This window comes from Myripristis murdjan, chromosome 20 (assembly GCF_902150065.1).
Source record: "Myripristis murdjan chromosome 20, fMyrMur1.1, whole genome shotgun sequence".
Classification (NCBI taxonomy): domain Eukaryota; kingdom Metazoa; phylum Chordata; class Actinopteri; order Holocentriformes; family Holocentridae; genus Myripristis; species Myripristis murdjan.
In genome coordinates, this window is record NC_043999.1 from 11464821 (window position 1) to 11491403 (window position 26583).

The 26583-nt window shown below is 43.2% G+C and overlaps 1 protein-coding gene across 1 annotated transcript in view; it reads left to right on the forward strand.

Annotated features, from left to right (window-relative positions):
* The window catches only part of plxdc2b (plexin domain containing 2b), a 93145-nt gene that overhangs the window by 45536 nt on the left and 21026 nt on the right, over window positions 1-26583 (forward strand). Inside the window, exons 3-7 of the mRNA XM_030079639.1 lie at window positions 9024-9170; window positions 10994-11063; window positions 18032-18154; window positions 22069-22187; window positions 23859-23958. Of these exons, the coding sequence (XP_029935499.1) occupies window positions 9024-9170; window positions 10994-11063; window positions 18032-18154; window positions 22069-22187; window positions 23859-23958 (559 nt within the window). The remainder of the gene's footprint in view (window positions 1-9023; window positions 9171-10993; window positions 11064-18031; window positions 18155-22068; window positions 22188-23858; window positions 23959-26583) is intronic.

A 26583-nucleotide genomic window follows, 5' to 3' on the forward strand; every position in this document is an offset into this window, starting at 1 on the left:
TGGAAAAGCAGGCAACTTTGGCGAGAACAAAAGAGACAATTAAAAGTAGCAAAAAACAGTTTGGTCCATCGTTAGAGAGAATAATCCCTCTCCCTGCTCTCCATTTTAGCTCCTGAACATGGATTATTGTTATTGTTATTTGGAGTGTCTGCAGTTTTAAGCCAGAAGCCAACAAACACTTGTATACATGCTGTGCCTTGGGGTTGCATTTGCGCCAAAAATAATATAGCAGTAATTATTTAAATCGTGTAAACAAGGACAACACTAACAGTAAAACAATAAGAGTGACTATAGCTGCTGCTTCTTTGAAAATACTGCACTGGTAAAATAAAAGTTAAAGTATGGTCTGTGCTTCGGTGCAAAAGGGCAATAAAATATTTTGGTTTCCTGAAACTGAGAGGAATAATCAGAATATCGGGTTATCACAATATTGAGCAGCATTATCGGGATTAGCATTTTAGCCAAATTTAGGCCGATTTTACTGTGTTTTATTGTGTTTGGCTCATTTCAGGTCAGTGCGGTGTGCTCCAGGAGAACAAAGTGGCCCACACACACAGTGAACCTCCCCGTCCTGCTAAAAAACAAGCTAATATGAGGAGACTGAATCAATAAAGTCCTATCCTATTAAATCTTGAGCTGTCTAAAAATACTTTTTGGTTACTTCCCTGCAGCAATTATAAATCTCCCCATAAGAGTGAATGTTTGGTAATGAAAAAGGGGGACTAGAGGAGGCTTTAAGGATGAATATTTTATATCAAATTAAATTCAACCCCCAGGTGTTCAACTGCCTACTGCAAGAGGCTGGATCCTCTTAAACTTGACCTCCAAGAGACCTGAACAGGAAATTAACCCGGCTTCCCACAGTTCATCGGGGTTGGTGGAGCTGCTGGAGGTTAATCAGTGGGCCTGGTGTGTGTGTATCTGTGTAACTGACAGGCGACATCCGTGTCCCTTGTTATGCTGCCTTGACCGCCGCTCAGTATTGAGGCATTCTGTCATAATGATGGTGGCTGCTCGGGGCTTCATTGCTCGTTAAGTTTCCCTGTGGCTTCTAATCATCTCAGGTTCACAGCCCAGCGTCTCTTAGCATGGATGGAGGGAGCTTTGATCATCTGCTGTAAACATTTACACACACACACACACACACACTCACACACAAACCACTTCAAATGTAACATCTGCACAGTTACACATGTACGTGCACACACTGAATAGTACACATACAAAAACAAATGCACACGTGTACACAGACATGCATAAACAAGTGCTGGCACACGTACACCTTCAGACCGCACACGTATTGTTCGTCACAGTTGCACACACACACATGAACGCTCGTGCACACAAACACACCGTATACCCACATCCAAAAAGAAATGCACGCATACACATGTACATGCAAATGCATAGACACACTCGTCTTATTACTCCATGCACACACACCACTTCAAATCCACATGCACACACACATACGTACACGCAGGCATAAGCAAGTGAAGGCACACACACACACACACACATAAACACCAACATGCAATCGCTGTGTTGTTTTCCCTCTCTCAGGCTAATTTGTTGTGGTGGAACGGCAGAGCGGTCCGCGGCACAAACACCCTGTCATTCCTTCTGTCATCTGCTCCCTTCTCAACACACTCACACACACACATACACACACATGGCATCCCACTGACTCATTCAAGCATCCTAGCACACCCACCCGCTCCATATTCCTCCACCCCACCAGCCACCAACACTTTGTTGACATGAGAAAAGCTTTCATATCCAGACGGCACAAAGAAACGAGGGAGGTAGAGGGTGAGGCAACATCGTCTGCACGGCGGTGTGCTAATGGTTCTAATTACCATCTTCTCTGGAGCTGGAGACGCTGAAGGACGCAGTGCTCAAGGGAGAGCGATGTGAGAGGAATGTGTTTAAGAAATGTTCTGCGCATTGATTTTAGTTATTATGCTGTGATATAATGCTGTTATTATTGCAGTGGAGCACCCACATTCCCCCCGACCTGTCTTGTCTACCTCTACTTTAGTTAGTGATTTCCTGCATTTCCTAAAAGGCCTTTCAGCAGCCACCCAGAGAAGATTCAGCGGTTGGTTTTACACAGAGGAAGCGATGTTGATAATGAAAGTGGTGGTGGGCAGGATAGTGAAAGCTTTACCAGTCAAGAAAAGGTGAGCCGCAGTCGATAGTTGAAATTCAACATGTCTTGTAGCTGCATCGCACTTTGGTTCTATTGAGGCTGCTGTCAGTGGAGAAATTGGTATCTCTCCCTCTTTTATGATGAGCCTGTCTATGTATGAGTGTTGAATGGCGCTGCAAAGTGGTGAGGCTGCAAAGACGCCCGTGCTCTTTCATTTCTATAGATGTTAGAGAGATGAAAATTGTTCTGCTATCAATCTCCTCTGTAGCCATGTCAGGAACATGATATCTGTGCACAGGGACAGGAAAAATACACCATCATGTAACATAATGGGTTTGGATTTTCTCTATAAGGGAGCTAGAATGAGTGGGTCTTAAAAGTGATAGGTCCAATCCCAGTTTCTCTGATGAGGGAAGGCTCCCAGTATTTTAACTTCCTTAAATCTGACTTTCACTTCATAACACTGAGCGTATTTCTCCGTGTTCTCTATTGACTTTGCTTTGACAGCAGTCTGTGTTTGGGTTAGCTGGTGCCATAACACGAGTTTCCAACAATAGCTTTACCTCACCTTGACATGCAGGTTTATAAGAGCGGCCGTGACAGCAGACTCCCTGACGCCTTGGCTGACTCTGAGTCACTCTTAACGGTTCCCTGGATCAGATAAATCAGTGTGCCAGTTTCCAGCCAAAGTATTCTCAGGTAAATCAGGACCAGAAACCGGTAATAGTTTTAATTTATTCTTCAAGACGTGCAAAACATGTGCTAGTCTGGACATGCTGTCAACTGTTTGCCTCTGACAGTTAGGCTAGTGGTTGTGCTATTGTTGTTTACTGTCTGAATGCGTTTGTGGTTGTTAGCTGTTACCTGTCAGGTGGCGTCATTTTAAATTCCACACATCCTTATCAGGGTAATTAAAGTTATTATAAGTCTTCAGACAGTAAACTCTGGATCTGTGGCATTAAGAGATGAAGAAATGTTCTTTCCCTTCTCAAATAACAGCATGCAAACACACACACACACACACACACAGAGAGAGACAGGACATGTGGCAGCCACTTGGGTGTCAGACTGTGCAGATTACAACTCATTTTTCAAATCCTGTTATATTGCGCTGAGCCCATAAAGTTAAACCTCGTCTAGATAGATGATGCTCCTTATGTTAACTCTGAAATGAGCAATGCACCGAACATTTGATGGCCTCATGAATTACAGAGCACATTTGCACACCTGAATATTTATATAAACGCCACAGCATGCCCCGATACTTCCCCAAATGTCATTAGAAATAGGGCTGGCACTAATTATTATTTTCATTGTCAGCTACACTATTTATCATTTTTTCTATGAATCAATAAATAATTTAGCCTTTAAATGCCTTACAAAGTCTTATCCAGCACATGGTCCCCTGAAGTTGTCTATAAACTGTTAGAAATAATAACAAATGCTCATGGGAAGTTAGCAGAGCTGACATGATATCTTCACATCAGCCAATATACTCCAAAGTACTGATTTTATAGTAGTATGAGCAAAGAAAATGAGCAAATCTTTAATCCGTCTGATCTTAATGAAGCTTTAATCAGCCTTTTTACCTGATAAATAGCACAGGTATTGAACAAGTATCAAAGTTATAATTGCTTAATCATCCAGCCATCGGATAATTGATTAATTGACCGACTGTTTCAGCACTAATCAAAAGTTTATACACATAGATAGTTGTTTCTCTGGTGTGTGTGTGTGTGTGTGTGTGCGCGTGTGTGTGTGTGTGTGTGTGTGTGTGTGTGTGTGTGTGTGTGTGTGTAGGCCAGAGGGGGGGTTGTAAGGGTTCAGGTTCAGAGGCAAGGGCAGGGGGGTCTGATTTTACTGCTGGTGTTGTTTGTGTAGCTTTGATGTAAGGGTGTGGTTTGTAGTAAAGTTATTATTGGGTGTCTGCTGCAGCTCATGGGTCTTAACCACTGCCAGCCGCACACTGTGATTGCTCAGGAGACTTTCTGGGGTTAGACGCTCCAGTACCTTCTCTCGGTCTGTTTATTTGTCTATTTCTACAGGGAGAGAATTCACACAGCGAGGCAGCAAGCTGCTAGGCTTGGTAATTTTCATTACTTCATCTGATTCCCAGCGCTCCTTTTATCCTTAGCTCATTCCTAATTCAAAACATGCAGTGAATATGAATTTATTTTTGTTTGTATGTTTTTGTTTTTTTTTTTCTTTGTTTGTTTTGGGTCGCAGTGTGCCATGTTCATTCCCAGAGGTTCCCGGAGGACAGTGCCTTTGCAAAGAGATGTTTACTGCCTTTGTGTTGCTCGGTGATTAAATGCTGTAATGCTTTTCCTCCTCCTGGCTTGCCGGTCTTCTCTGGCGGGTAGAGCTTCTTCGTATGAAACCATTGTGCTCCGAATTTGCACCTGTATTCAGTCTGGCTGCACCGTCCGCCAGTGGTTGAGATGTTAAATCGAGAGACTTTTCTCAGTGGGTCGGCCAACAGGCTGGTTTTCTGTCATTTCTTCAGATGGCTGCCTGATAAACAAGGACAGCAAGTGAGTGGGTTTGTGAATATCTTGTAGAGTCTGCTTTGATCGTTCCTGCACCTCTCTGTCCCTGAACAGTGCTTTCATGTTCAGCCAGATTCCCACACAGATACACAGACACACACTTGGACAAACACACATTTCTGCCCGAACCCATCAGACAGCTTGCGATTCAGATTCATGAAACCTGCAAGCGCAGGCTGGAGGAAATTCGTAATAAGACAAGCACTGGTGTGCCTCAGACTGCTTGTCCGTCTTGCAGGTGACATGCAGGTCACATTTTCAGATCATGTAACCTGTAGTGACAGCCATGGTAGTGGTAGCCCCGTTTAGGCTGGGAAAATTAATGACCACAGTAAACTAGACACGAAAGCTGTTGGACAATTATAATTTCATGTTCGGCATTTGCTTGTAAGGAATGAGGATGAGATTATTATTTTATAGATTTCTGACCAACTCGGTGAGGTGAGGAAAATGAGTGGCAGCCTGATGTTTGAGCATAATACTCTTGACAAAGCCTTTTTTTTTTCGAAATACTGAGTTTTATTGTACTGTGCTCCGTCTAAGACGAAAAAGAATACAAAGGACGACGAATAAAAGAATTTTTTGGCTTTTCACATTTGTACTGACTCACTGGATTTTCACCCAGTTTGCCTCTCATGCAGAAGTGTTTTCCCACAGTATGGATAATAATTTTGACTTCACCACAGATGGAAATATAAAGAAGTGGAAAACACGTCTGCTGCAGTCTGCTTCACTTATTAGTCCAAATACAGAGTGGTAGAAAAATTGCTGCTACAGCTCACGGAGAGGTCCGGCCCGCTGCTGCCCAAAGCGGAGCAGCAAAACTTGGTGAGGTGGGTGGAGAGGATCTGATTAGGCTGCTGACCTCCTGCATGTAAACTGGGATTTTCGAGTAATCAGACTTACACAACAAGAGATGTAAACACATTATCTGATTTCCTGCTTTAATTGGATTACTGACAGACACATTCATTGACCAGGCAGTTTTTCATTGGTTTAAAAATCAAAGAAAATTAAAGTAGATTTTACAGATCCCGTGCACTGATCATGCAACATTTTGAATAGTCTGTAGATTTTGGTCTGTTTTCGGATGTCACGCGTTGATGAAAAGCTCAAAACCCTGCATTTTCAGAAGTTTGCCATCACCATTAATTCATTTGTTTGCTCCAAGTCCAGACTTGTGTACCGAGGAATCAGAAGGCGGCCTGTTGCTGGTTGCTGGCAGGTGCAGCACAGACGAGTGTAGTTTCAGGTTGTTGACTTTCACCACACACACACACACACACACACCAGCAGCAGCAGCACCACCAAGCTGCTCCAACAGACAGGAGATGGAGCTCAGTGATGAATTATGGATCACAGGCATTATCAGCTGATGAAGAGCTGCGCACATGAGTGATGGCATCCTTCTAATGCTCCTTCGTACACGCTACGGCTTGATTTAACGGCGGATGTTTACCCTTGGTGCTCTGCGTGTGTATATGTGTGTGTGGGTGTGTACTGTGTCAGGAAATAGAAGACTGAGGATGGCTCACATGCGGCTTAATCCCAACATATTGTGACATTTATTCAAAGCTCAAACGCTCCTGATGCATACATGAAATGTTTTTTTGTAAAGCAAGGGGCTGGGGATGAGGGGATTACATTTTTCAGTGCAGTTGTCCTTTTTTTTTTTTTTTTTTGCCCAGGCTGAGTGAATCACAGACACAGAGGCATCACCAATACCAGCTTGAGGAAACGTTTCCAAACATCTTATTCTCTTTCCGTATAATGTCCCGAATAATCTCATAAAGGAAAAGCAATAAATTCTCCTAGTCGCAATCTCTACTAGAATATGGAGCCATTCAGAAATGGAAACATGTTGGCACAAGATATTCAGGCCCCAATGTAATGCAATATTCATGTGATGGGCAGCTGGAGTAAATGCCTCAGACAGAGATGGGAATGAATCTGGAATGGGTTTGTACAACGAATGATTTCCATATAGCATCTATATGTTTTTTATGCACTGGACTCTCTAAATGTGCAGAGCTGCATAGCAGTCTCCACTATCAACAAAAGGCAGTTATCAGCAGCAATATTGTTATCTCCTTTCAACCATTTCAGTGCAATATAGAGGTTTGTGACAGACAGATGTGTATTGGGGCGGGGGATCTCAGTTGCATTTGACTGGCGAGGTTTCACTCGTCCTCTCTCTTCCGGTTCATCACAAGGCCACCTGTCTTTCATTCATTCATGTTGCCATGAAATGAATTCTCAAAGGAAGCATCACCTTCCCCTGCTACAGCATCGTTTACCCTTTCTATCGAGAGATTGGTAGGATAGTAATTCAGAGAAAAAACATACCATCGCCATTTGCAATAACATCTGCTTGATCTGCGTTCCTCTACAAAAAAATGTTTCCTCGTTTCAAATCGATTGCTTTTCTGGTGTCTTCACATTCATAGTAGTAAGGAACCTGAACATAACAACAGCTTTGACATTTTCCATGATGTTTTGCTGTTGTCGATCACACATTCCTCCTTATTTGCATGAAGTTTCCTGCTCTTGGAGGACGGTGGAAATACAAGCACACAAGAGCTGAGGGTCCTCACTTTGCCCCTTGAACCATCTTCCAAGAGCAAGACCTGGGAACTTTGACCCAGAAGTTTTTGGTGGAAAAGGGGCATTTTAAGGGCATCTGGAAGCTTGTCCACTGAATTTGTGTGGATGCTTGTGCGAGGGTGTTGCTCTGCTCAGGTCTCCTTTTCTCTGTATTCTCTTATCTTGGAAAGGCCTCACAGCTCCTCTTGTCTTCCTGCACTCAGCTGGAAGATGGCACCTTGCCCACCCTTCCCTTCACTCTTCCTGGGGAAACCTGAGGGAAATCTGGGGCAAGAACAGCCAGCTGGCCCCCTTCTCACTTCTTAGGACTCGCGATCTCCCCTGGACCTTCTCGACAACACCAAACATCTTGTGCTGATTAGTGGGGAAACTTAACAGGCTTGCGTTTGTGTCTGCTCCTTTTTACAAGTGCCCTCGCTTTCTATTCTCAAAGTAATGTGCTGACTAAGGCTGCCTGGAGGGCGCTTTCTCCCTGACAAGATTTGTCTGCGCTTTAAGCTGTGATGAAAGGCTCCTGGCGATGTTTGTTTAAAGCTACAAATTAATCAAAAGTAATACCACCTGCATGGCTGAACTCCATTTGGAATTTTGATACGTATCAATCCCACAGAGGCTCCGCTTAGCCTGAAACCTTATCTCTCTGTCTTCAACTCCACATTGAATATTGTTTGGAGGTATGATTATAACCTGCCAAGGGAAATGTGAACGATGTGACACAAAAAGGAAGAACCGGGCTTTAATTAATGTTTGTCCCACGGCTTTTGGAAAACCCAAAGCGCAGTCGTGCTGATGTACAGAACATCACCTGTAAAATCAGAGTTTCCACAGGCCAGTGAGATCCCAGGCAGAACACACTTCCTTTGCTCCCCACACAGCAAAAACATTAAGTTTAACAGTGTTTCAGATAAAAGGCACAGCTGTGAGGCATTTCATTAGACCCCAAAAGGGAAGACATAAGCAACAGGGGGCCCGCGACACTCGCATTATTCCTAATTCTGTACAGGAAACTGTAAAAGCACACAAGCCTCTTCCCACATGGCTTATAAAAGGCCCATGAATGTGTCTGTTATCAAAGGCAATCCTGACTTTGCACTCTGGTGCGGGCTCTCTGAGAGTGGAAGTAGTCGCGCTTGATTGACTTCTTGGTTTCTTAATTCGATCGGTAGCCATTAAAACCGGTTCGCGTGCTGATTTTGCCACTAATGAAAAACACAGAGTTGAATGAAGGGGTGCGCGCACACACACACACAAACACACATTGAATACATTCTATCTGATGGTCGAATATAACATGTAATTTGTCCCACAGCAAAATTAAAATCCATTATTATTGAGTTCGTATGCATATGAGTTTTCAGCTTGTAGAAGTTGAAATTGGTTTTTGAAATTGCGAGTAATAGTAAATTTGGCGGATTGGGAAATTGATAGCAGCTGAGTGGCACGGTGAGAAAGATTGCTCTGCTGCAGGATGACTCCTTGTAAAGATGGGGTTATATTTGGTATATATCTAAGAGCACCGACTCCATCAGAATAAATCACCGTGGCCATACGCTGTCTACAAACCAAGTAATATCTACTCTCTGTGTCCCTAAAGTTGTATTTCATTCATCTAAATAAAGTTCCTGTGCTTCCACATAACCCTTTACATTGAGAACAATATAAACCCAACATTGCTGCAAGCTCGCTCGCTGATTAAATTTTGTTTTGTCGTCCAACAGGAGGACACAGATCACAACTACTACACATCAAAGACATACGGGCCCACAGACCCAATGAGTAAGGACTTGTGGGTAAATATCGAACAGATGGACAAGGAAAAGGTGAAGATCCACGGGGTTCTGTCCAACACACACAGACAAGCTGCGGTAAGACAACGCACACACGCACACACGTGACATGAATGGCCACAGGCTGCTGATTGTTAAACTGAGGATGGTGCCTTGGATTGGATTTGGTGTCCTGGCACAATTTGATAAACTGCCTCAATGCCTCTCTGCAGTGTAGGGACTGCAGGTTTAAACCCTCGCCTCTCTCTCTACCTCTGCATAAGCAGGTGACCCATGTGAGGCGCATACTGATGAGGTCACACAAGGCTGTATTGGAGTGAGTGGAGAGAAGGGAATAGGATGGCAGCAGGGCACTGAAAAGGGGCCACTTTGAAAAAAAAAGCCCCCGGGGGGAATAATAGCCGGTAAAGAGATAGAATAGAGTTCCACATTATGCATTCTGCTCCTCTACTTTCAGTCATGTAATGATGGATTGAACCTAACAAAGTGAGGCAAGCAATTGTTTTTAGCCAGAGAATGGCCTAGCATTTTTTTTCTACATAGCATAAGAGGGAAGTGGGACTTTTCTCAGACTTTGGCTCCGTCTGGAAAATCAATAAGTTGGATGTGAATGTGTCCCCTACTAACCCCCGTCTCTGTTAATTCAATGGCCGGTCAAGCGATACAGAGCCAAGAGGAGATTTGGAAAAAGAAATCTGGCGTGGATAATTTGGTCGTAATATTGAAGTGCAAACCAGCTGTGCTGAATCGCGTTCAACCACTGTGTCAGCAGGCTAACATTTGGGACAAACAGTTTATTATGATGGCAATTTGGTCTTGAAACACTATGTAAAACTGTGAGTGCTGGAGCAGCAGTGGAGAGCACTTCCATGTTCCTGTCTGGCACTGCTGCATGCCAGCGCGTTGGCCTGGACACTGAAAATTATCAGCCAGTGGGGTCGTAAAAACAAAACACACCACAGAGGTCAGCGTCATCACAACACCGCAGAGAAGCTAAGCTGTAGATTGCCTTTTTTTTTTTTTTTTTTTTTTTTTTTTTTTGTCCTAGTAATTGAGTGTGGTCAGCCACATGATTACTCCCCCTGGTATGATCCAGGATCATGTACCATAGCTGCATGTTTACTATGGACGCCTTTTCACTCCATAACATTAATCTCTATAACATTGTCTGGTGGTACTTTGTGAGGGCAGCGTGTTCCCTTGTGTACAATGTAATTGATACACACACCACGTCTTGAGGTAATGCAGATGAATTGCCTTTTATTTTGACTAAGAGAGTCTATGTTAATTCCCAAATTAATTGCATGAACTGATATTGATATTATTGGTTCATTCAGTAGGGTAAGGAGGTTGCTGGTTCAGGAAAAACAGTCCAAAAGTGGAGTGCATGCCATAACATTAGCGGATTCACTGAATTCTATCACACGGAATGCCATCAATAATCAGCCATTTCCACAAAATACATTCATCCCCGCAAAAGTCCCACTGCACTCGTTAATCAAAATCAATTTAGTCTTTCATATTTTCATGAGGACTTATGAATATTTTCCTGAACATGATGCGTTCCATGGGAGAGAATATTTTGTTTCAGACATCCAGTGCTGATATGTGATCGAGCTCATCAATTAAATTTTACATTTTTTTACAACCTTGGCAGACTTCCTGAGATTTCTATTTTATTTCTGAGATTCATCACTCGGACAGCTCTGAAATGACTAGTGATTGCCCCGAGGAGAAGAGCAGGTGTAGCACAGGGCACCTCGGTGTGTTTACTTTTCTTCATTTTTTTCCCCCTGTCCCAAAGCCCAGTTGTTTTTTAAGAGAAGTACGATCTCTTTTCTCAGCTTCCTCTTGCTTCTGTCTCTCTGACCGGGGTCATCTGTCTGTTTTTCCCCTCACAGAGAGTTAATCTATCCTTCGATTTCCCTTTTTATGGACATTTCCTGCGTGAAATCACTGTGGCGACCGGTGGTAAGTGAACACTCCTTTTTGACTCTGTTCTCTCAGTAGTAGCCATTAGTGTTATTTTTGGAAATATACTTGGCAGATTAGACTGTACATAGAGTTTTTATTTTTCCAACATTTAAGCTGGAATCTAATGAGGTTTGTAAAGTAAGTCTGGATCGCAGGGGTGTTTATACAATGGAGAATGAAAAATGTGTGTTTCTTCTTGGTGTACCTGTTTGTTTGTGAACATGAAACTACGCTGAGATCTCACTCTTGAATACAGCAGCAGTCCAAATGAGATTTTCTTCGAGCCGTTCCCACCTTCTGCTGGGAGAGGCTTTGAAAAAGTCTCCTCTGGCACAGACCGCAGTACAAAACCACCAACAACACTCAGCACTACTGACTAGGCAGTCAGCCGGGTACAAGACCATTTACAGCTCTCACCTCCGCAGGATAGTCTGCTAGTCTGGGGGGAAAAAAACCAAACCACTCCCGACACTCAGCACCACCAGTTCCACACCAGACTTTACTGGAAGAGAAACCAGACCTGCATGGGTTTGGATTGGAAACAAGAGTGCGCCTGCCAAGTGCCCTAGTACACCCTGATAGAGACATGCGAGACGAGGAGGGGGGATAGAGGAAGAATGATGAGGCACTTCAAAATCTTCACACGCTGCGATTCCCTCCCTCTCCCTCTCTCTCTCTCTCTCTCTCCCACTCTGTCTCTCTGTCTCTCACTCGCTCTCTCGCTCTCTCGCTCTGATAGGAACACGTATGTGTGGGCTGGACACGTGATGAAGCCGACATGTTTGCCAGAGTGTGCAAGGCAATTTTCCACTTTAGTCTTGACGGCGAAACCGCAACAGCCCAAGCCGCCATTATCACATCAAAGACCAAAGGCCAGCTCTGACCCAACTATTTCAGCAATGCCGGGCTGTGTTCGACTGTAATAATAAAGAAATAAACCGTCATGTCTCTTATCGTTATTATCGTCACATTGTGTAACTTGATCGCCGGCCATGCACGTGGTGCGCCACAGCTAGCTCGCTGGTTGGGTTGGCTATGTTGGAATAAGCATGGAACAGGCTGGAGGGATGAATGGGCTCAGAGGCTGCTTGCAGCGAGCGTAGGGGAGATAACAGGAATTTGCATTCCTCCAGACAGAGATGGAGGGATGGGGCCAAGGAGGAGAGGGTAAACTGTGGAGGAGGAGGCAGCTATCTGTCGGCAGCAGGCCTCTGGAGCTTTGTGTCAGAGACGCCCCCATCATATCCCTCCGTTTCAGGGCCTATCAGTCGGCTCATCCTCCTCTCCCCATTGTCTCGTCATTACCGCAGCTTTCACCGCTGTCAGCAAGTCACTGTTTTCACTCCAGCAAATATTTTCCTTTCGCTACCCACCCTGAAACTCTGCAGGAGAAGATAATGTCTCACCTGAGTCTTCCAATGACAAAAGAGCAGCAGACTGCATGTGGAGCTCAGAGGCACAGCACCACGTCCTCCAAAAACAGCGGCAGGCAGTAAGATGGCGGCGTGCGTCCATGTTAGAGCTCCCCAGTCACTCAAAGATCTGAGCTGACTGATGCCGCTGGAACAAAAGAGGCCTTGTAGCGTGATGGCAAGAGGTTTGTGGCTATTAGAGAGGGTCCGGTCAGTGCTGAGCAGCGCGGGGAGAACTTAAGTAGAGATTGAGGGTGTTGGTGGTGATGTGTGGTATGTGATCTGACCACCCCCAGCTGTGTGGAGACCCAGCTGTGCTCTTTACTGGGACAGCTGTCAAACCTCACTCTGGCATCCTGTCAAAACCCCTCTAACCCAGAGTGCACACATATGAGCGCTTCATGTTTTCTGAAGACGATTTTACATATCATATAAATGCATATCTTGTTTGATCATTTAATGAATAATAATAACACTAAAACGTGATATGTAATATGTCATGTTTCTGGACTACTAAAACCCATTTAAGCCCGAGGGCAGCTAAAGTTGATAAAGTCTCTTCTACTCTCTCTCCATCTGTGAATATTTTATGCATGACTATAGATACTGGCATGTAAGTAGACAATTTTACGAAAGGCTTTAAGCAAATTCCTGGAAAATGCACTTCCTTCCTGTCCTCTGTCTTTTTTCTTCCAGCTGCCATTCCTGGGAAGTATGACAGAGACAGAGCTCCCAAATAAAGTATCAGATTTGAGTGGTTAACAAGGATTTTTTTTGTTTTTGCTGATGTTTTTGTAGACTAATGTTGAGGTTTATAAAAACAACAAAGTTGGCCCCTGCTCTCATGCTAAGCTAAGCTGTCGTTTGCTATGATGGCGACGTCGCCTTCCTAGGGGAAAAAAATTGGCCCACCAGCACCTACCTGTCCAGTAGAAAACATGCATGCTCCATGTGGCTCCTCATCCTCAACCTCGGTGCTCACCAGCAGGTGGAAGTCGACCCCAGATTCACTCTCGTTGTGAAACGAGCTTCATCCGCTTGGCGTTTCACCTCGCTACATTTTGTTTTTTTCAATTTTCATAGCCTCCTACTGGATGTCGTGCTGTCAATCTGGCACCGTGTGCTGTTATTGGCTGGGAGCAACACACTTGCTGTCCAAAGGCCGACGCCCAGAGGAGTCCTGAACACAGCAAAACAAGAAAATCCAGGCAGAGAGCAGGGCCTCTGCAGACACGCACACCGCCACATTCTGCCTTTAACAATGTTTTTTAATTTTAATTTTTTTTATTAAATTGCCCTTAATTTTGTTGGACAATTGTTTTGGGACCCAAACAGTTGATATCTAAAGGTACCAAACACAGCACAGCTGACCAAAAGTGAGACGGAGTGAACGGTGTTTTGCGCTTTAAAGACAAACAGCAAAATAGAAATGTGAGTGCGTGCAACGCAGCCCCGGCTGTTCCACTCCCAGAACAACTACGATAAACTAGTAAATCTCCAGTAAATTAAACACAGCTCAGTATGAGGGAACAAAGAACTTGTCCAAACATAATGTCCAATAAAGTGAAGCTTTAGCCCGATGGGACTGCTAATTCCCGCTCGTGTTTTTCTTGGATATACACAGCCCGGCACTTTTGGATAGCAGCACGCATAAACATACCTTGTCAAAGACCGAATTGTCTGTGTTTTATCCGTCCCACCCATCAGGCCTTTTAAGATCTCTCCCCATCCCATCTTCTTAATACACTGCGCTCTCTTTGTCCCCCCCCAGCTCCTCTCAAGTGTTTTGTCTACTCTATCTCTCTCTATCTCTCCCTGTTCCCTCTCATTCTGTATCTATTGTTGCACTCCTGAACCCCCCCACCCCCTGTCTTCTGTCCCGTTTCCCTCTGCTCTAAGAGATGGCCATAATGAATGAATTGGCTCTCCATTGAGTGCCCCATGGCTCTCAACTCTTTAGTGTATTGAGAGGCTGTCTGATATTTTGGGGGCTGTCAGATAAGTTGTATTGTGTTTGCAAGAGATTGCTGGAAGAGCTCTATGGAGATTTCAGAAGCAATGGCATTTTAAAAAAAAAAAGCTAAAAAAAACTGGGCTCTTTTTTAACTGAAAAGCATTATGCGTGCGTGTCTATACAAGGGTGTGCGTGCACGTTTAGTCAGGCCGGTCTTTGTGCTGTCCCCCAGATTGAAAGGGAAAGGAAAAAGAGTGAAGTGGGCAAAACAAGGCGTAGCCGAGGGAGAGAGAGAGAGTGAGGGAGATAAAAGGAGATAAAAACGTGCTTGAACCAGTGTTGGGTAAACATGAGATGAGGAGGAATGCGGCGGCTGATTCGGAGGAAGTCATTTGTGTCAAACCCCACTGTGCGCCTTGCAATCAGATTAAGGAGGAGAAAGGGCCAACACGGCACCACACACACACGTACGGCGGACTCACCACACAGTCACCGCCAGCATCACCGGCAGTGTTTGGGTGTGTAGTCCTCTGTTTGGTTTTGCCTTGCGCTTCTACTTGTGCTTACATTGATTTCTGTCTTCAGCCAGGTAGACGGAGCACTGCTGCCTCACTGCTCCTGTCCTCCTCCTCCTCCTTCTTTTTCTTTCCACTACACATCCATACCTTTCAACTTAAAAAAAAAAAAAAATAAGACTTTCTTGCATGTTAACTCCCCCTGCTTCTATATAATCCTACACCACTATTATTATGACCCCGGCTCAGTCCACAGAGCCCTGGCACATAACAACCATGCATAGAAGAAAAAACACAAGAATGCAAAGCTAAAATTATTTTAATGAGTCTTGAATTCATAAGGTAGCTCATTTTACTGGCTAACATTGCTCTATTCATCATGTTGCATGCTAAAGTCCACTTTACACAATTATACATGATGTTCGCTGATGTGGCTTGGACTTAAATTAGGGGAATGTCTCATACTCATATTTTTGCAGTTTGGAGTATGTTACTCCAGCCAGTCACTTTAGAGGACAACAGACAACAGCGGTTAGCGCTAGAAAAATTAAGTTGAATGTCTGAATTAGACTAGGTTTATCTGACTATAAATTTCACATAGTATAACACCTGCTGGATTGGATATGTGTGTCAAAAAACGGGATGTTAACAGGATTGGGACATGAGAAAAGGTTAGAAGGGAGACTCCCAGGTATGCACATCCATGTGCTGTAAAATAAAATATGCCATTACTGTAGGTATATGCTTTTATCTGCGGTGCTGTGTTTGCTCACAGGAAGCACTGTGAGTGCGTATGTTCTTCCTCTCAGCCGCCCCACTGGGAGTCAAACTAACCTTAACCCTCGCACTTCTACCCACTGAGCCATACAGGACCACATCCTTTATCTTGTCCACCCCTCTCCCAGGTAGAGTGCTTTTACGCTTGAGAAACAAATAGATAAAGTCGATCCTCCCCTCCACCTCCTCTTCCCTCCTCCTCTCTGTGTGTGTGCTGACGGTGCTTTACACAGAGGTAATTCTGAGTCACAGGGTCTTAAAGGGCGAGATTGATTCCCCACATGCCATGCTCTGCTCCCGGCCTCCAGTGTAATAGATGTGCTTTTATAGCCATTCTACTGTATGTGAAAACATACAGACATTAAATGGGACTTCATTGGTTTGGCCTCAGCGAGCTCTTTCCCCAAAATTCACTTTTTGTTCTGCTCAGCAAAGTTTCTCCCTCATGAGGTCCTTTTGAATGACATCATGAAGGATATAAAGAATGATCCCTTAGCCAGAAAACGATTTTCTTTGTGTTGACTGATGGTTATGGTATTATATGATACACAGTGCACACGGGAAATAAAAATGTCCATCTTAAAGATGAAATGAGGTGAAAAATGACTTTTTCACATTGTCAACAAATAGCCCATGTCCTGACTGATGTCAGTTTAAGAACACATAGCAAAATATTTACAGATCCCTACTTTCTCATATTTTCTCTTAAATCAACACCCCTTTATTTTTCCCTCATAGAAAATGCCACTAACATTATTCATGGTTGTATCAGTGGTTATACATGATGATCCCAATCAGTAGATCCCAATCAGTTGATTTTTAACATAAGATGGATATTTATGTGATCCAGCAGGGTACAGCAGGGTTTTGCTTTTACTGATTCCTCAGATAGTTGCTCACATTGCTACACGTTGTTGACTGGGGAGAAATTAAGACACCATTGGCCTCTGTTGCCTTCAGTGTTCATTTTTTATGCAAAGCACATTCCCTTGTGATGAATAGTGGGCGTTTTCTTCTTTTCCGGAGACCATTAATAATCACGCTTACAGGCTGCTAAATGATGCAGCTCTAGTTTGCGTTGATTGAGCATGTCTCACTCAGCAGATAGATCTACTTGTGCCTTGTTGAAGGGACACATAAATTGCCAACTTAACATAATGCCTTTTTGTTGTCAAAGTCGTTTTCTAGCATCCATGATTGATGATGTCAACAGATACACAGCTAGGGCGAGAGAGAGAGTGGACACCAGCAGAGCGTGAGTTTGACAAGGAGAGCGTTTGGGGCGTATCACCCAGGCTCATGACATGATTCCCTGACATAACATTCAAGTGATTAGTCACTCAACATATTCTCATCTGAAACCCTTCAGATCTGTTTCTGTGGAACATTATAAACTAATTTATCAACATCATCATCTGAAGCAGTCAGGGAGGCTGTGGCAATAAGCCAGAGACACAGGGAGACATGATTGCCATGGGTTAATGAGGAGCGTTTAACACTGGATCAGAGGCCAGAGCTGATGCTGTCTTCCTGCAAGATGCAGCTTGACAGACAGGAAGCGATGAGGGAAGAAGGGAAGGAAAGGAGGGAGGGAAGGAAGGTTTATGTGTGTTTTTTTTTTTTACGAGGCCTTAAACAAAAAATCCACCCTAAAACACCCTTAACAGTTACTGGCGACGTGCCTCGCATTTCTGGGCCCATTTTACTGTTTGGTGATGTATTTGTCAGATTCCCACGGATAACCGGCCAAATGTAGAAGACATGACGTCATGCCAAGATATTTTAAGTGTAGCTACAATGGCGATTCATGGCAGAAAAATGTTGAGTTTCTAAACTATCAACAGTCAACAGGGTCTTGGTGTCAATCAAAGAGTGGAAGCTTCTTTCTAGACTTTTGCAGCAAAGTGGAGCAATCATGCAGAATCGTGCAGAAATACATTTTTAAAGAAGAAGAGATGCCAATTTCTCCACCAATCGTAGAAAAGTCTGCAGCCACAAGACATGTTCATTTTTAGTGAGGGCCTCATTCTTAATTATAGACACACACTGATATTCATGAACTAGTTGGCTTGCAATGCTGTTGTGCACACGTTTGATTGAAGGCAACAAGTTCACCCATCTTCTTTAGGAAGTTATTTTGGGAAATTTTGGAAATTACCTACTAAGGAGGTCGAAGCAAAGTGGATGCACCTAAAAAGGAAACGTAAACACTTTTGGAATGCATTAAACACTGTTTTTCCTTTATCGTTCATTTGCCCTATCACAGATCTTTAAGGAACTTGTGTGTTTTCTTCTTCTCTTCCTCAGGCTTCATCTATACAGGTGATGTGGTCCACCGGATGCTGACAGCGACACAGTACATCGCTCCTTTAATGGCTAACTTTGACCCAAGTGTGTCCAGAAACTCCACTGTCATCTACTTTGACAATGGTAATAGCGGTGTACTCCTTATATTTTACTCACATGCTTTTTCTTGGCTTATGTGCATGCATTCGCAGAGCTGAGTTTGTCACAGAATCGTCTGATAAGCCAGGGGCTGCTGGTTAAATGAGGTCACATGAAGAGTTTCACATCAGAGCGAGATTTGAACATCGGTTTGCACAAGATCGTTGTTTGCTTGAAATCAAAGCACATTATAGATTACCGTTCAATTTATTAGTCGTATCTGTCTTTTTGTTCATTTAAGAGGTTTTACTTGTTAAATAATACCACATGAATTCCCAAAACCAGTGTTCAACATTCTGAATGAAATCCTCCATAACCTCCAGAGTGTTCGTCTAAATTACTCTCATTTTACTGACACTGAACTGATGCCCTTCACTTTCTTTGATGAACACCCCTATCTTTCCGGTGCCATCTGTGATGTGCAGCTATCCATCATGCCAGTCATTACTGTCTGATCCATCTGCAGCGCAGTGAGTGACCAACTGTACGACCTTCTGCAGGGAAGCTCAGCAGACTTTGAGTAAACTGGCAGTCGATCAATGCTCAGCCCGCCTGTCCTGACCATGCTGTCTGTCAGTCAGTGGTCCGTCGGTGCTGCATAAGCAATGTATGGCCTGTTGTGAGACTCAGTGCTGCCTCACAAAACAAACAAAAAGCACAGTTTCTGAACAGTGCCATGCAGCATTCATGACACTTCCATATAGTTTGCTCTGAGTGCATAAAGAGGACTGTGAAAATTGACATCTACAGTGCCAAGATGAATTGGTGCATTACAAGGCAAGCTCCATCTTAGCAAGTCATTTCATCTCATATTGAGTGTTAAAAACTTATTTTATTCTTAAAACAAGTGAATCAACCTGCCTGTGAGATGAGATACTTTTTTCCAGTGCCATTTTACTTGTCTCAGGAATGATATAAATATGCAAAAAATTCTTGAAACAAGGCAGAATAGGGCAGATCCACCCACTGGCATTAAGAAAATGACAAGTAATTCAAGAAAACTCTTAAACTGGTTGATTAGCATTGGAAAAAAGTGGGATTATTTCATCCCTCTGGCAGACGTTTTCACTTGTTGTTGCGATTTAAATAAGGCAAACTTTCACAGTAAAGTTGTCTTCTGCTTCTTACCAATTAGACAGTGCTCAATAGACATTCATAGCAACGGATTTTCTGAAGTGTCATAAAATGTCGTGAAATCTGTTAGCGCACAATAACAGAGGAGTGAAGTGTCACACCTGACTGACTGCGTTTTGGTAAAAGTGCCACTTAGAGGCTGTGTGACAGTGACACCAAGATTTATCACAACTCTGCCGTCACATGGATTGATTTCTCCCGAGACTCTAATGATTTTATTAATAGATTAGTTTCCAGTCTGTCACATCTGAAAAACATCGTTGAAGTCCTGTCTCGACAAGAAATTATTTGTTCCAGGGGGTGGGCTGCTGGGAAAAAGAGCCGGATTTGTTTTGGTGTTTTTGTTCATACAGCATGTAAACCATTTAGGGGAATTAGAAACAAGGCCAGTGTGTACTCGGCGCACTCCTCCTCACCCGCTCTGTATTTTTAGTCAGGGAGCCTCAGATAGCGTGGCAGCGTCCCCTCCTGAACTCGGTACATTTTAAGCAGGCGCAGGACTTAAATTAGGCTTAACTAATAGTGCTGACTGACTCAGCACCATGAAGTAGTAGCCATTTAGAGCTCAGTTTTATCTTCCTTACCTTCCCTCCTAACCTGTCTCCTCCTTAACACATTACACCAGACCTTCACTTCTCCGTCTCATTCTACATCTCCCTCTTTTTTCTTTATTCCTCATCCACTTAAAGTAGAGTGGCCTTGTATTTGCTACCCTTGAAAGGCAATGAAGTATCTTACAATGAAGCAGATCTTTTATTCTAATGTAGCCCAGCCCCAGACTAGTTTTATATATATATACATATATATATGCCATCTCTCCTGGTAATGTTAGTTGCATTGCATTAAAGTGCATTGTAACCCTATGGCTTTAAGAGTCGCAAATTAACTTGCACTGTTTAACTTGCCGTGATACATTTTATGCGACGTTTCGATACCAGACCTTCATCAGGCAAAACCTAACGCTTTTTATTTTTTTATTGATTTATTTTGCTGAAGGTCTAGTACCACAACGTCGCGTTAAATGTTTCACTGCAAGTTAGACGGTGTGCGACAGTTTAATTTGTAGCTTTTGGTCTGGTCGTTCCTCTCTTGCAAACCTTTCTCGTGAAATAAATGTGCGGATTATTTTTCTTTTCCGCACCCCATGGCTTTGCAATCTCAAAATACATTTAATTTTTGTGACTTAACAATATTTTTTTTTTTTAGTTTGCAAGAATTTGGTTGTACTTCTGGGTTTTAGGGATGCAGAAATAACTATAAATAAACAAGTAACCATAATGCTTGTGCTATACTCCTCAGTCAAGTCCATCTATATCCTGCCTGCTGAAAGCTGACGGGGGAATGGAGACGTGTTCTGCCCTCTCTCCGCTAATGCAGTTTGCCCAAAAACACTTCCTGGAATTTGCCTAGTTGTTATGGCATCAAATAATGCTGTAAATCTCAAAAATTACGACTCCATGGATTACATGCTTTTTACATGGACCTTGGAGGATAAAAAAACAACTATCTGCGTGGCCTGCACTCTCAGGGTCAAGATGTTTTGTGGGTCAAATGTCGTTTTACGGTTAACTGTCACTTTAAATATCAGTGGCAGGCCGGGCTCAATCTGTCGTGCCGCTGAATCCATCCTTGCACCCCGGCTGTGCCACATCCACAGCCAGCGCCAGAGGCCTCCTCTTAGAGCAGATGTGAATTATTATGGGGTTTCCTGTGGCAGTGGATGCCTGTGTGCCCCGAGCTCTCAGCAGAAAAGCTTTACTTTGGATGGAGAGGAGCCCTGGCTATGTGATGAAAAAATTGATTAGTTGTGTTAACAAACCTTTATTGCCCTGGGGCCCAGCCAAATGACTAGCTTGGAGCAGGAGTGGCTTTCACATCGATAGGTTCTCTAAATCCACACTAAATCAAAATAGTTTTACACATAATGTGAAGCCTGCTGTCAAGGGGATGAAGTCGAATTGACCTGGCACATCCACAAATCAGTGACTATTGATACCTGTACCTGATGCTGACTTTATGTGTTTAAAAGTATAATATCAGTATGTTTTCAAGTTTGAGAAATCATCTCAAGTTGCCCATCTCCTTTACACTATTCCTGGTTTGTCTGCACGCACTCGGTGCAGTTGGAGACATCAGTGCTTGTTTTCTCACCCCCAGAAGTTGCTGTGCGCTGCCATTCATTCTTGCACAGTATGAAAAACAACTTCCACAGACTTGAAAACTGGCTGAGCTCGATAATCCATCACAGTAAACATGAAGACTTAATTTGGGGTTGTCAGAATTTCATTTTTTTTTTTTTTTTCTGGGCTATTTTATTCTGCCTGAGTTGAGTGTTTTCATATCTGTGCGCATGCTGCATTACACTGTGCTTACTGTCCATCACCTGACACCCAGGAAAAAAAATAGAAGCGTCTGCCAGGAAATAATCCCTTAAAAGCATGTTGCCTTATAAACTTTTCTGTCACATCCATGTCTTCTTATTCGGGGCCGTCTTTCTGAGCCTGGACAGCGGCTATGTTTGACACCAAGTTTGTATTTTAAGAATGAATAACACATAATTGTTGAAACTAATCTAATAAATTTGATTGCATATGGCATGGATTGCAAAGTGAATCGGGAATGCAAACTAGACCTAAACAACATAAATCTAGATGACACTGGCATTGCCGTTGCATTCCCTGTTTATGTTAATGTTAATGTTTGGTGCTGTGTAGTAATAAATGGTGATGTATGTCTCATTGTGGCTTTAATGTTGGCCCCTCTAGGCACTGCTCTGGTGGTCCAGTGGGACCACGTCCACCTGCAGGACAACTACAACCTGGGCAGCTTCACCTTCCAGGCCACGCTGCACAACGATGGCAGGATCGTGTTTGCATACAAAGAGGTCAGGACTCACTCATCCGCTGTTTTTTCTCTCTCTTGATTAGAGGATGTTTTCCCATTTCTTCTTCAGTCTCAGCTGTTTGCTAAGCCCATACACTTCTACCTCGCTGCACTTCTTTTTTCCAGCTGAATCGTTCTTTCTTATTCCCGATCTCCCCAACTCCCCTAAACTCCTCTTCCTGACCTCCTAAATGTCGCCGTTCATTTTTAAAACTTGGTACAGCCGTTTGCCTTTGTTCTTTAATTGAGAAAATCGCCCTTTAGTTCAGAAAATAAAGCTCTGTTTTCATGAACCTCTGCTTTCACTCAGGGCACCATAATGTGACTCCACCATGACTGACAAAATAATGAGTTTCATGATGGGCACTGCCTAAAAAAATATTACATGATGTCCTTATACTATTTCCATATGCGTGATATGGTTGTGATATTATTTGAAATTATGTTGCAGGTTTTGGATCACAGGAACATCTGCACATATGGGAGACATTATGTGTATTATATATCATGATGGTGCCCGTTGAATTTTGGAATTTCACAAAGCACAGAAAAACAAGCGAAATTGAAAAGAGAGAACAAGAGAGAGGCGATGAAGAATGATTTTTTCAGCAGACGCTATTCCAAGGGTGTGAAACTGCAATCACAGAGTCATCATGTAGCATAGCTGTAATGGTCCTAATTGCAGGTCCAGGTTCTTTTATGCCTGAATCCGCTTTTATAAGAGGATTGAGAGAGCTGGTTCAAAAGCTGCTTGAGCTTTCGCTAATAAGTATTTCATGACACTTTCCATTATTGTTCTGAGAAAAACAACCTGACCATTACGTGTAAGTGCAGTTATTACATGAATCTCGCTGACTGCAGGGCTTGTTGCTGCTCTGCTATCTCACTTTCCCTTCAAGTATTCATCCCAATTATTGAGCACTTCTCTATAGCTTAATTCGTCTCCTCCTCTCCTGCAATTTCATGTAAAACTTTCAAAACTGCTTTTGCTTGGAGAGACCATAAATGCCACGGCCTCTGAGTGTTTCTTGGTGTCGATTTGGTCTTGCTTGCTTTAGATTTGCCTAAGAATTCACTTTTTTTTTTTGAGTCTCAGTTTTAGGCTATTTTCTGAGATGAGCCAATCCTCGCAAAGTCATTGCTCATTTACTCTTCCTCTGTGTGTGTGTGTGTATGTGTGCGTGTGTGTGTGTGTGTGTGCTTATTTGTGTATGTGTGTTGGCATATGCTTGTCTCTCTGTGTGAGCCTCTGTTTTGATCTTTCATTTCTCCCAACATTTCTGTGCATATAGTATTTCATCCTCAGTCTCTTGCATGCGTGTTCCCATGTGTGTGTGCAGGATGTGTGTTTTCATATGCGTTCAGGTGTTTTTTTTAAAATGTGTGTGCATGCATGTACATTCACATGCATGTGTGTTCACAGGTTCACCCTTGTATGTGCAAAACCACAGTGGCAACCAGTGAAAATGCTCTTTCGGTGCACTATAGATAGCATTGCGCTGATTTAGGCTGCATCACATCTTTTAAAGCCTTTAACACGTTTCTATGGAAGATAGCAATAACCTTGTTGAATTGTCAGTGCTGTCAGACTGCTGAGGCATGCCCCTATTCTCCAGCCACCCAAACACACCGGCATTGCCCGGGTAATTGATCTTCCCCTCTTCTATTTCAGATCCCAATTGAGGTGTCACAGATCAGCTCTGTCAATCATCCAGTCAAGGTGGGCCTGTCTGATGCTTTTGTGGTGGTCCACAGGATCCAGCAGATACCCAGTGAGTCTCAAAGACACCATTCTGTCTTGTATTTCCTCGCCTGCTTGCACTCCGGAAGACAATCAGCATTCATCCTTGTATTGTACTTTTCTGTTTTGTGTCACAGTGGGATGTAGAAAAACTAGTTAGGATTCGAAGCCACCCAAATTGCTCTGATTGTTTTGTATCATCGTCCTTTTATTTATCCTTCAAACTTTGTCTCGTAGCGACAGATCCCGGGTTCAGCCTCGGCTGTTTTGCTTCAGCTCCAGCTGTCACCACCTCTTCCCCAGCACAGCTCTGCTCCACCTCTCACAGTGGGTAGTGGGCAGAGCCGTGGGCGCAGCTCCAGATCTGCCTCTTGCTTTTGCTTTTGAGTCCCTCCAATTTGGGCCCATTAAAGTTAAAGCAACCTCAAGCAAAGGGGAGGGGGGGAGGGACTTCAAGCCTTTTCATCCACAGTCAGACATTCTCTCTGGGGCTCTTATTTAAAGTCTGCCACAATAATGACTTGTCAAACACAATTTATTCAGTAATTTAAAAAGTGTGCATTGATTGTGTGCGTGGAACTTGGATAGCATCTATTTGTCACACTTAATATCTTATAACTGTTATACCCCTCCTTCTCTTGGTGTCTTTACGTCGATTGGGATAGGGAAGCACTTCTTATGACTAAGTTTGTGGCGGCAGTGATTTGTGTAAGCTGGGTTTAAGGGTAATACAACCCTTATTTTGTGTGTGAGGGCTTTGTGCAGAATCTCTTGCTAGATTGCAGCTGGCATTAAGAGCTCTGCATCTTGAATTTGTGAACCCAGTGCTCTTATTCTTTTTAACCCGAGCTCTCTTTGATGCTTCTGACACAGCATGATGAAACCACTGTCTACCGGCGGCTTGGTTAGGCAGTGATGAAGTCTTGGATGGAAGCAAATTGAGACTGAGTTTCAGTGTTGTACATGAAAGATGACTCTGAGGGCTGTGTTTTCTCTTCTACCCCTTGGATGTTTTTTCTTCTTCTCTGATATTGTGCCTCAAAAACCTCCGTGCTGAATCGTGCTTCCAAGAAACCTGACTGTTGAAAACACCTCAATCCATTTTTTGGGAGAGCTAAAGCAACCTAAACTCAGAGCTCCTTCAGAAGGAAAAGTGTACAACAGTCACTGCCTTGCCTTTGTCTGCATATATTACATTAAATACAGATGATGACTGAATGTTTAAAAAAACAATCAATGATAGAAAACTGCCTCATCATTGCTAAGACTGTTTGCTGTCACTTTAAACAAGACCTGAACTCGTGCAGCAGCTGAAACGAGCATAGCTTTTCTCTGGCTGTGCACAAACAAACTGGTATTTGCAAAGTGCATATGTTTCTGTGACCATGTCTGAAAGGAAAAGGGCAGTATTTGCATCTCACATCTGTCATTCAAAAGGGCTTGACATGTCCCCTGAGCAATATGACATTGCCTTTGTCTAGAAAGCAAATTGATGCAGCCCATGCAATCACAGCTCCTTTTAATTATTGGTGCAGAAAGAAACTGCTGCAAAGAAATCCTGTCCATACCTTACCCTAAACCTGCTTAACCTGAAATTGAGTAACTTCCAGTATGGGAAAGTCAAAAATGCCAAGAGCCTAACCTTGAGAAAGAGGAAAAAAAGAGTAGGAATCAGCAGTTTCCAGAAAGCCGGAAAGCTGGAGCAGTTCGTTCTTCTGCAGGCACAGTCAGGCCCTCCAGTCCTACAACCAGCAGGTACAGGTTGATAGCTGCTGCTGCATTATTGATCACTGAGTGACCTCCACTTCCACTCCATTTTTGCACCCAGCATACAGAAATCTGGGTTGCATCAGGAGAAAATATGTTTCTTATTCCTAAATAACCCACTTTGAACTATTTCAGACCTCATTAAAAGGTGATCATCTTGATAAGAAAAAAGAGATTTTGACAGGTTTTTTACATCTGTATCACCATGTCATATATCAAACCAGCTTGTCAGGACTATAAAAGTTAAATGATTGTTTGTATTTTTAGTTTTGCTGTCTTGAGCCTATTAAATCTGGATCTTAAATAGGAAAAATAAACAGGAAAGCCCTGACTACTATAGGCCTTTGTGTTCAGAAGTCATGCCAACTTAATAAAGTGTCTCTGCAGCCAATTACTGCATACCAGCCAGAGCACACAGTGAGAAAAGGCATATTTTTAACCCACTTTAGCTTCACCTAGGATGAAATGCTCAAATAAAACATTTTATACTATCTCCAGGCAAAGCAGGCCCACTGCCCAGCCAGTAAAGGAAGATGAAGGGAGAAGATTTGTGAGTGTCCTGTGGCCAGGCCACCTAATTAGAAGGTCAGGTAGCAGCACAGCTGCACTTCTTGTGTTATCACGCAGGTTTTAATATCCCTTCCCAAAGCCAGCATATCCATTTTCAGTCACAGTGCGTTATTCTCAAAACAACTTTCGCCTGCCTAAACCACCCCCACCTCCTCCCTTTTCACACCTTGCCTGCCTGCCTGCCAACCTCTTCCTGGCCTGGTCTGGCTTATAATTAATAATGCAATTCCCAGTAGGAAGATTTTAGGACAATCATTTGTCATTTGTCAGTTTCTGAATTTCTTAAAGTACCAGCTCCATAAACAGAAAGTCATCAAAT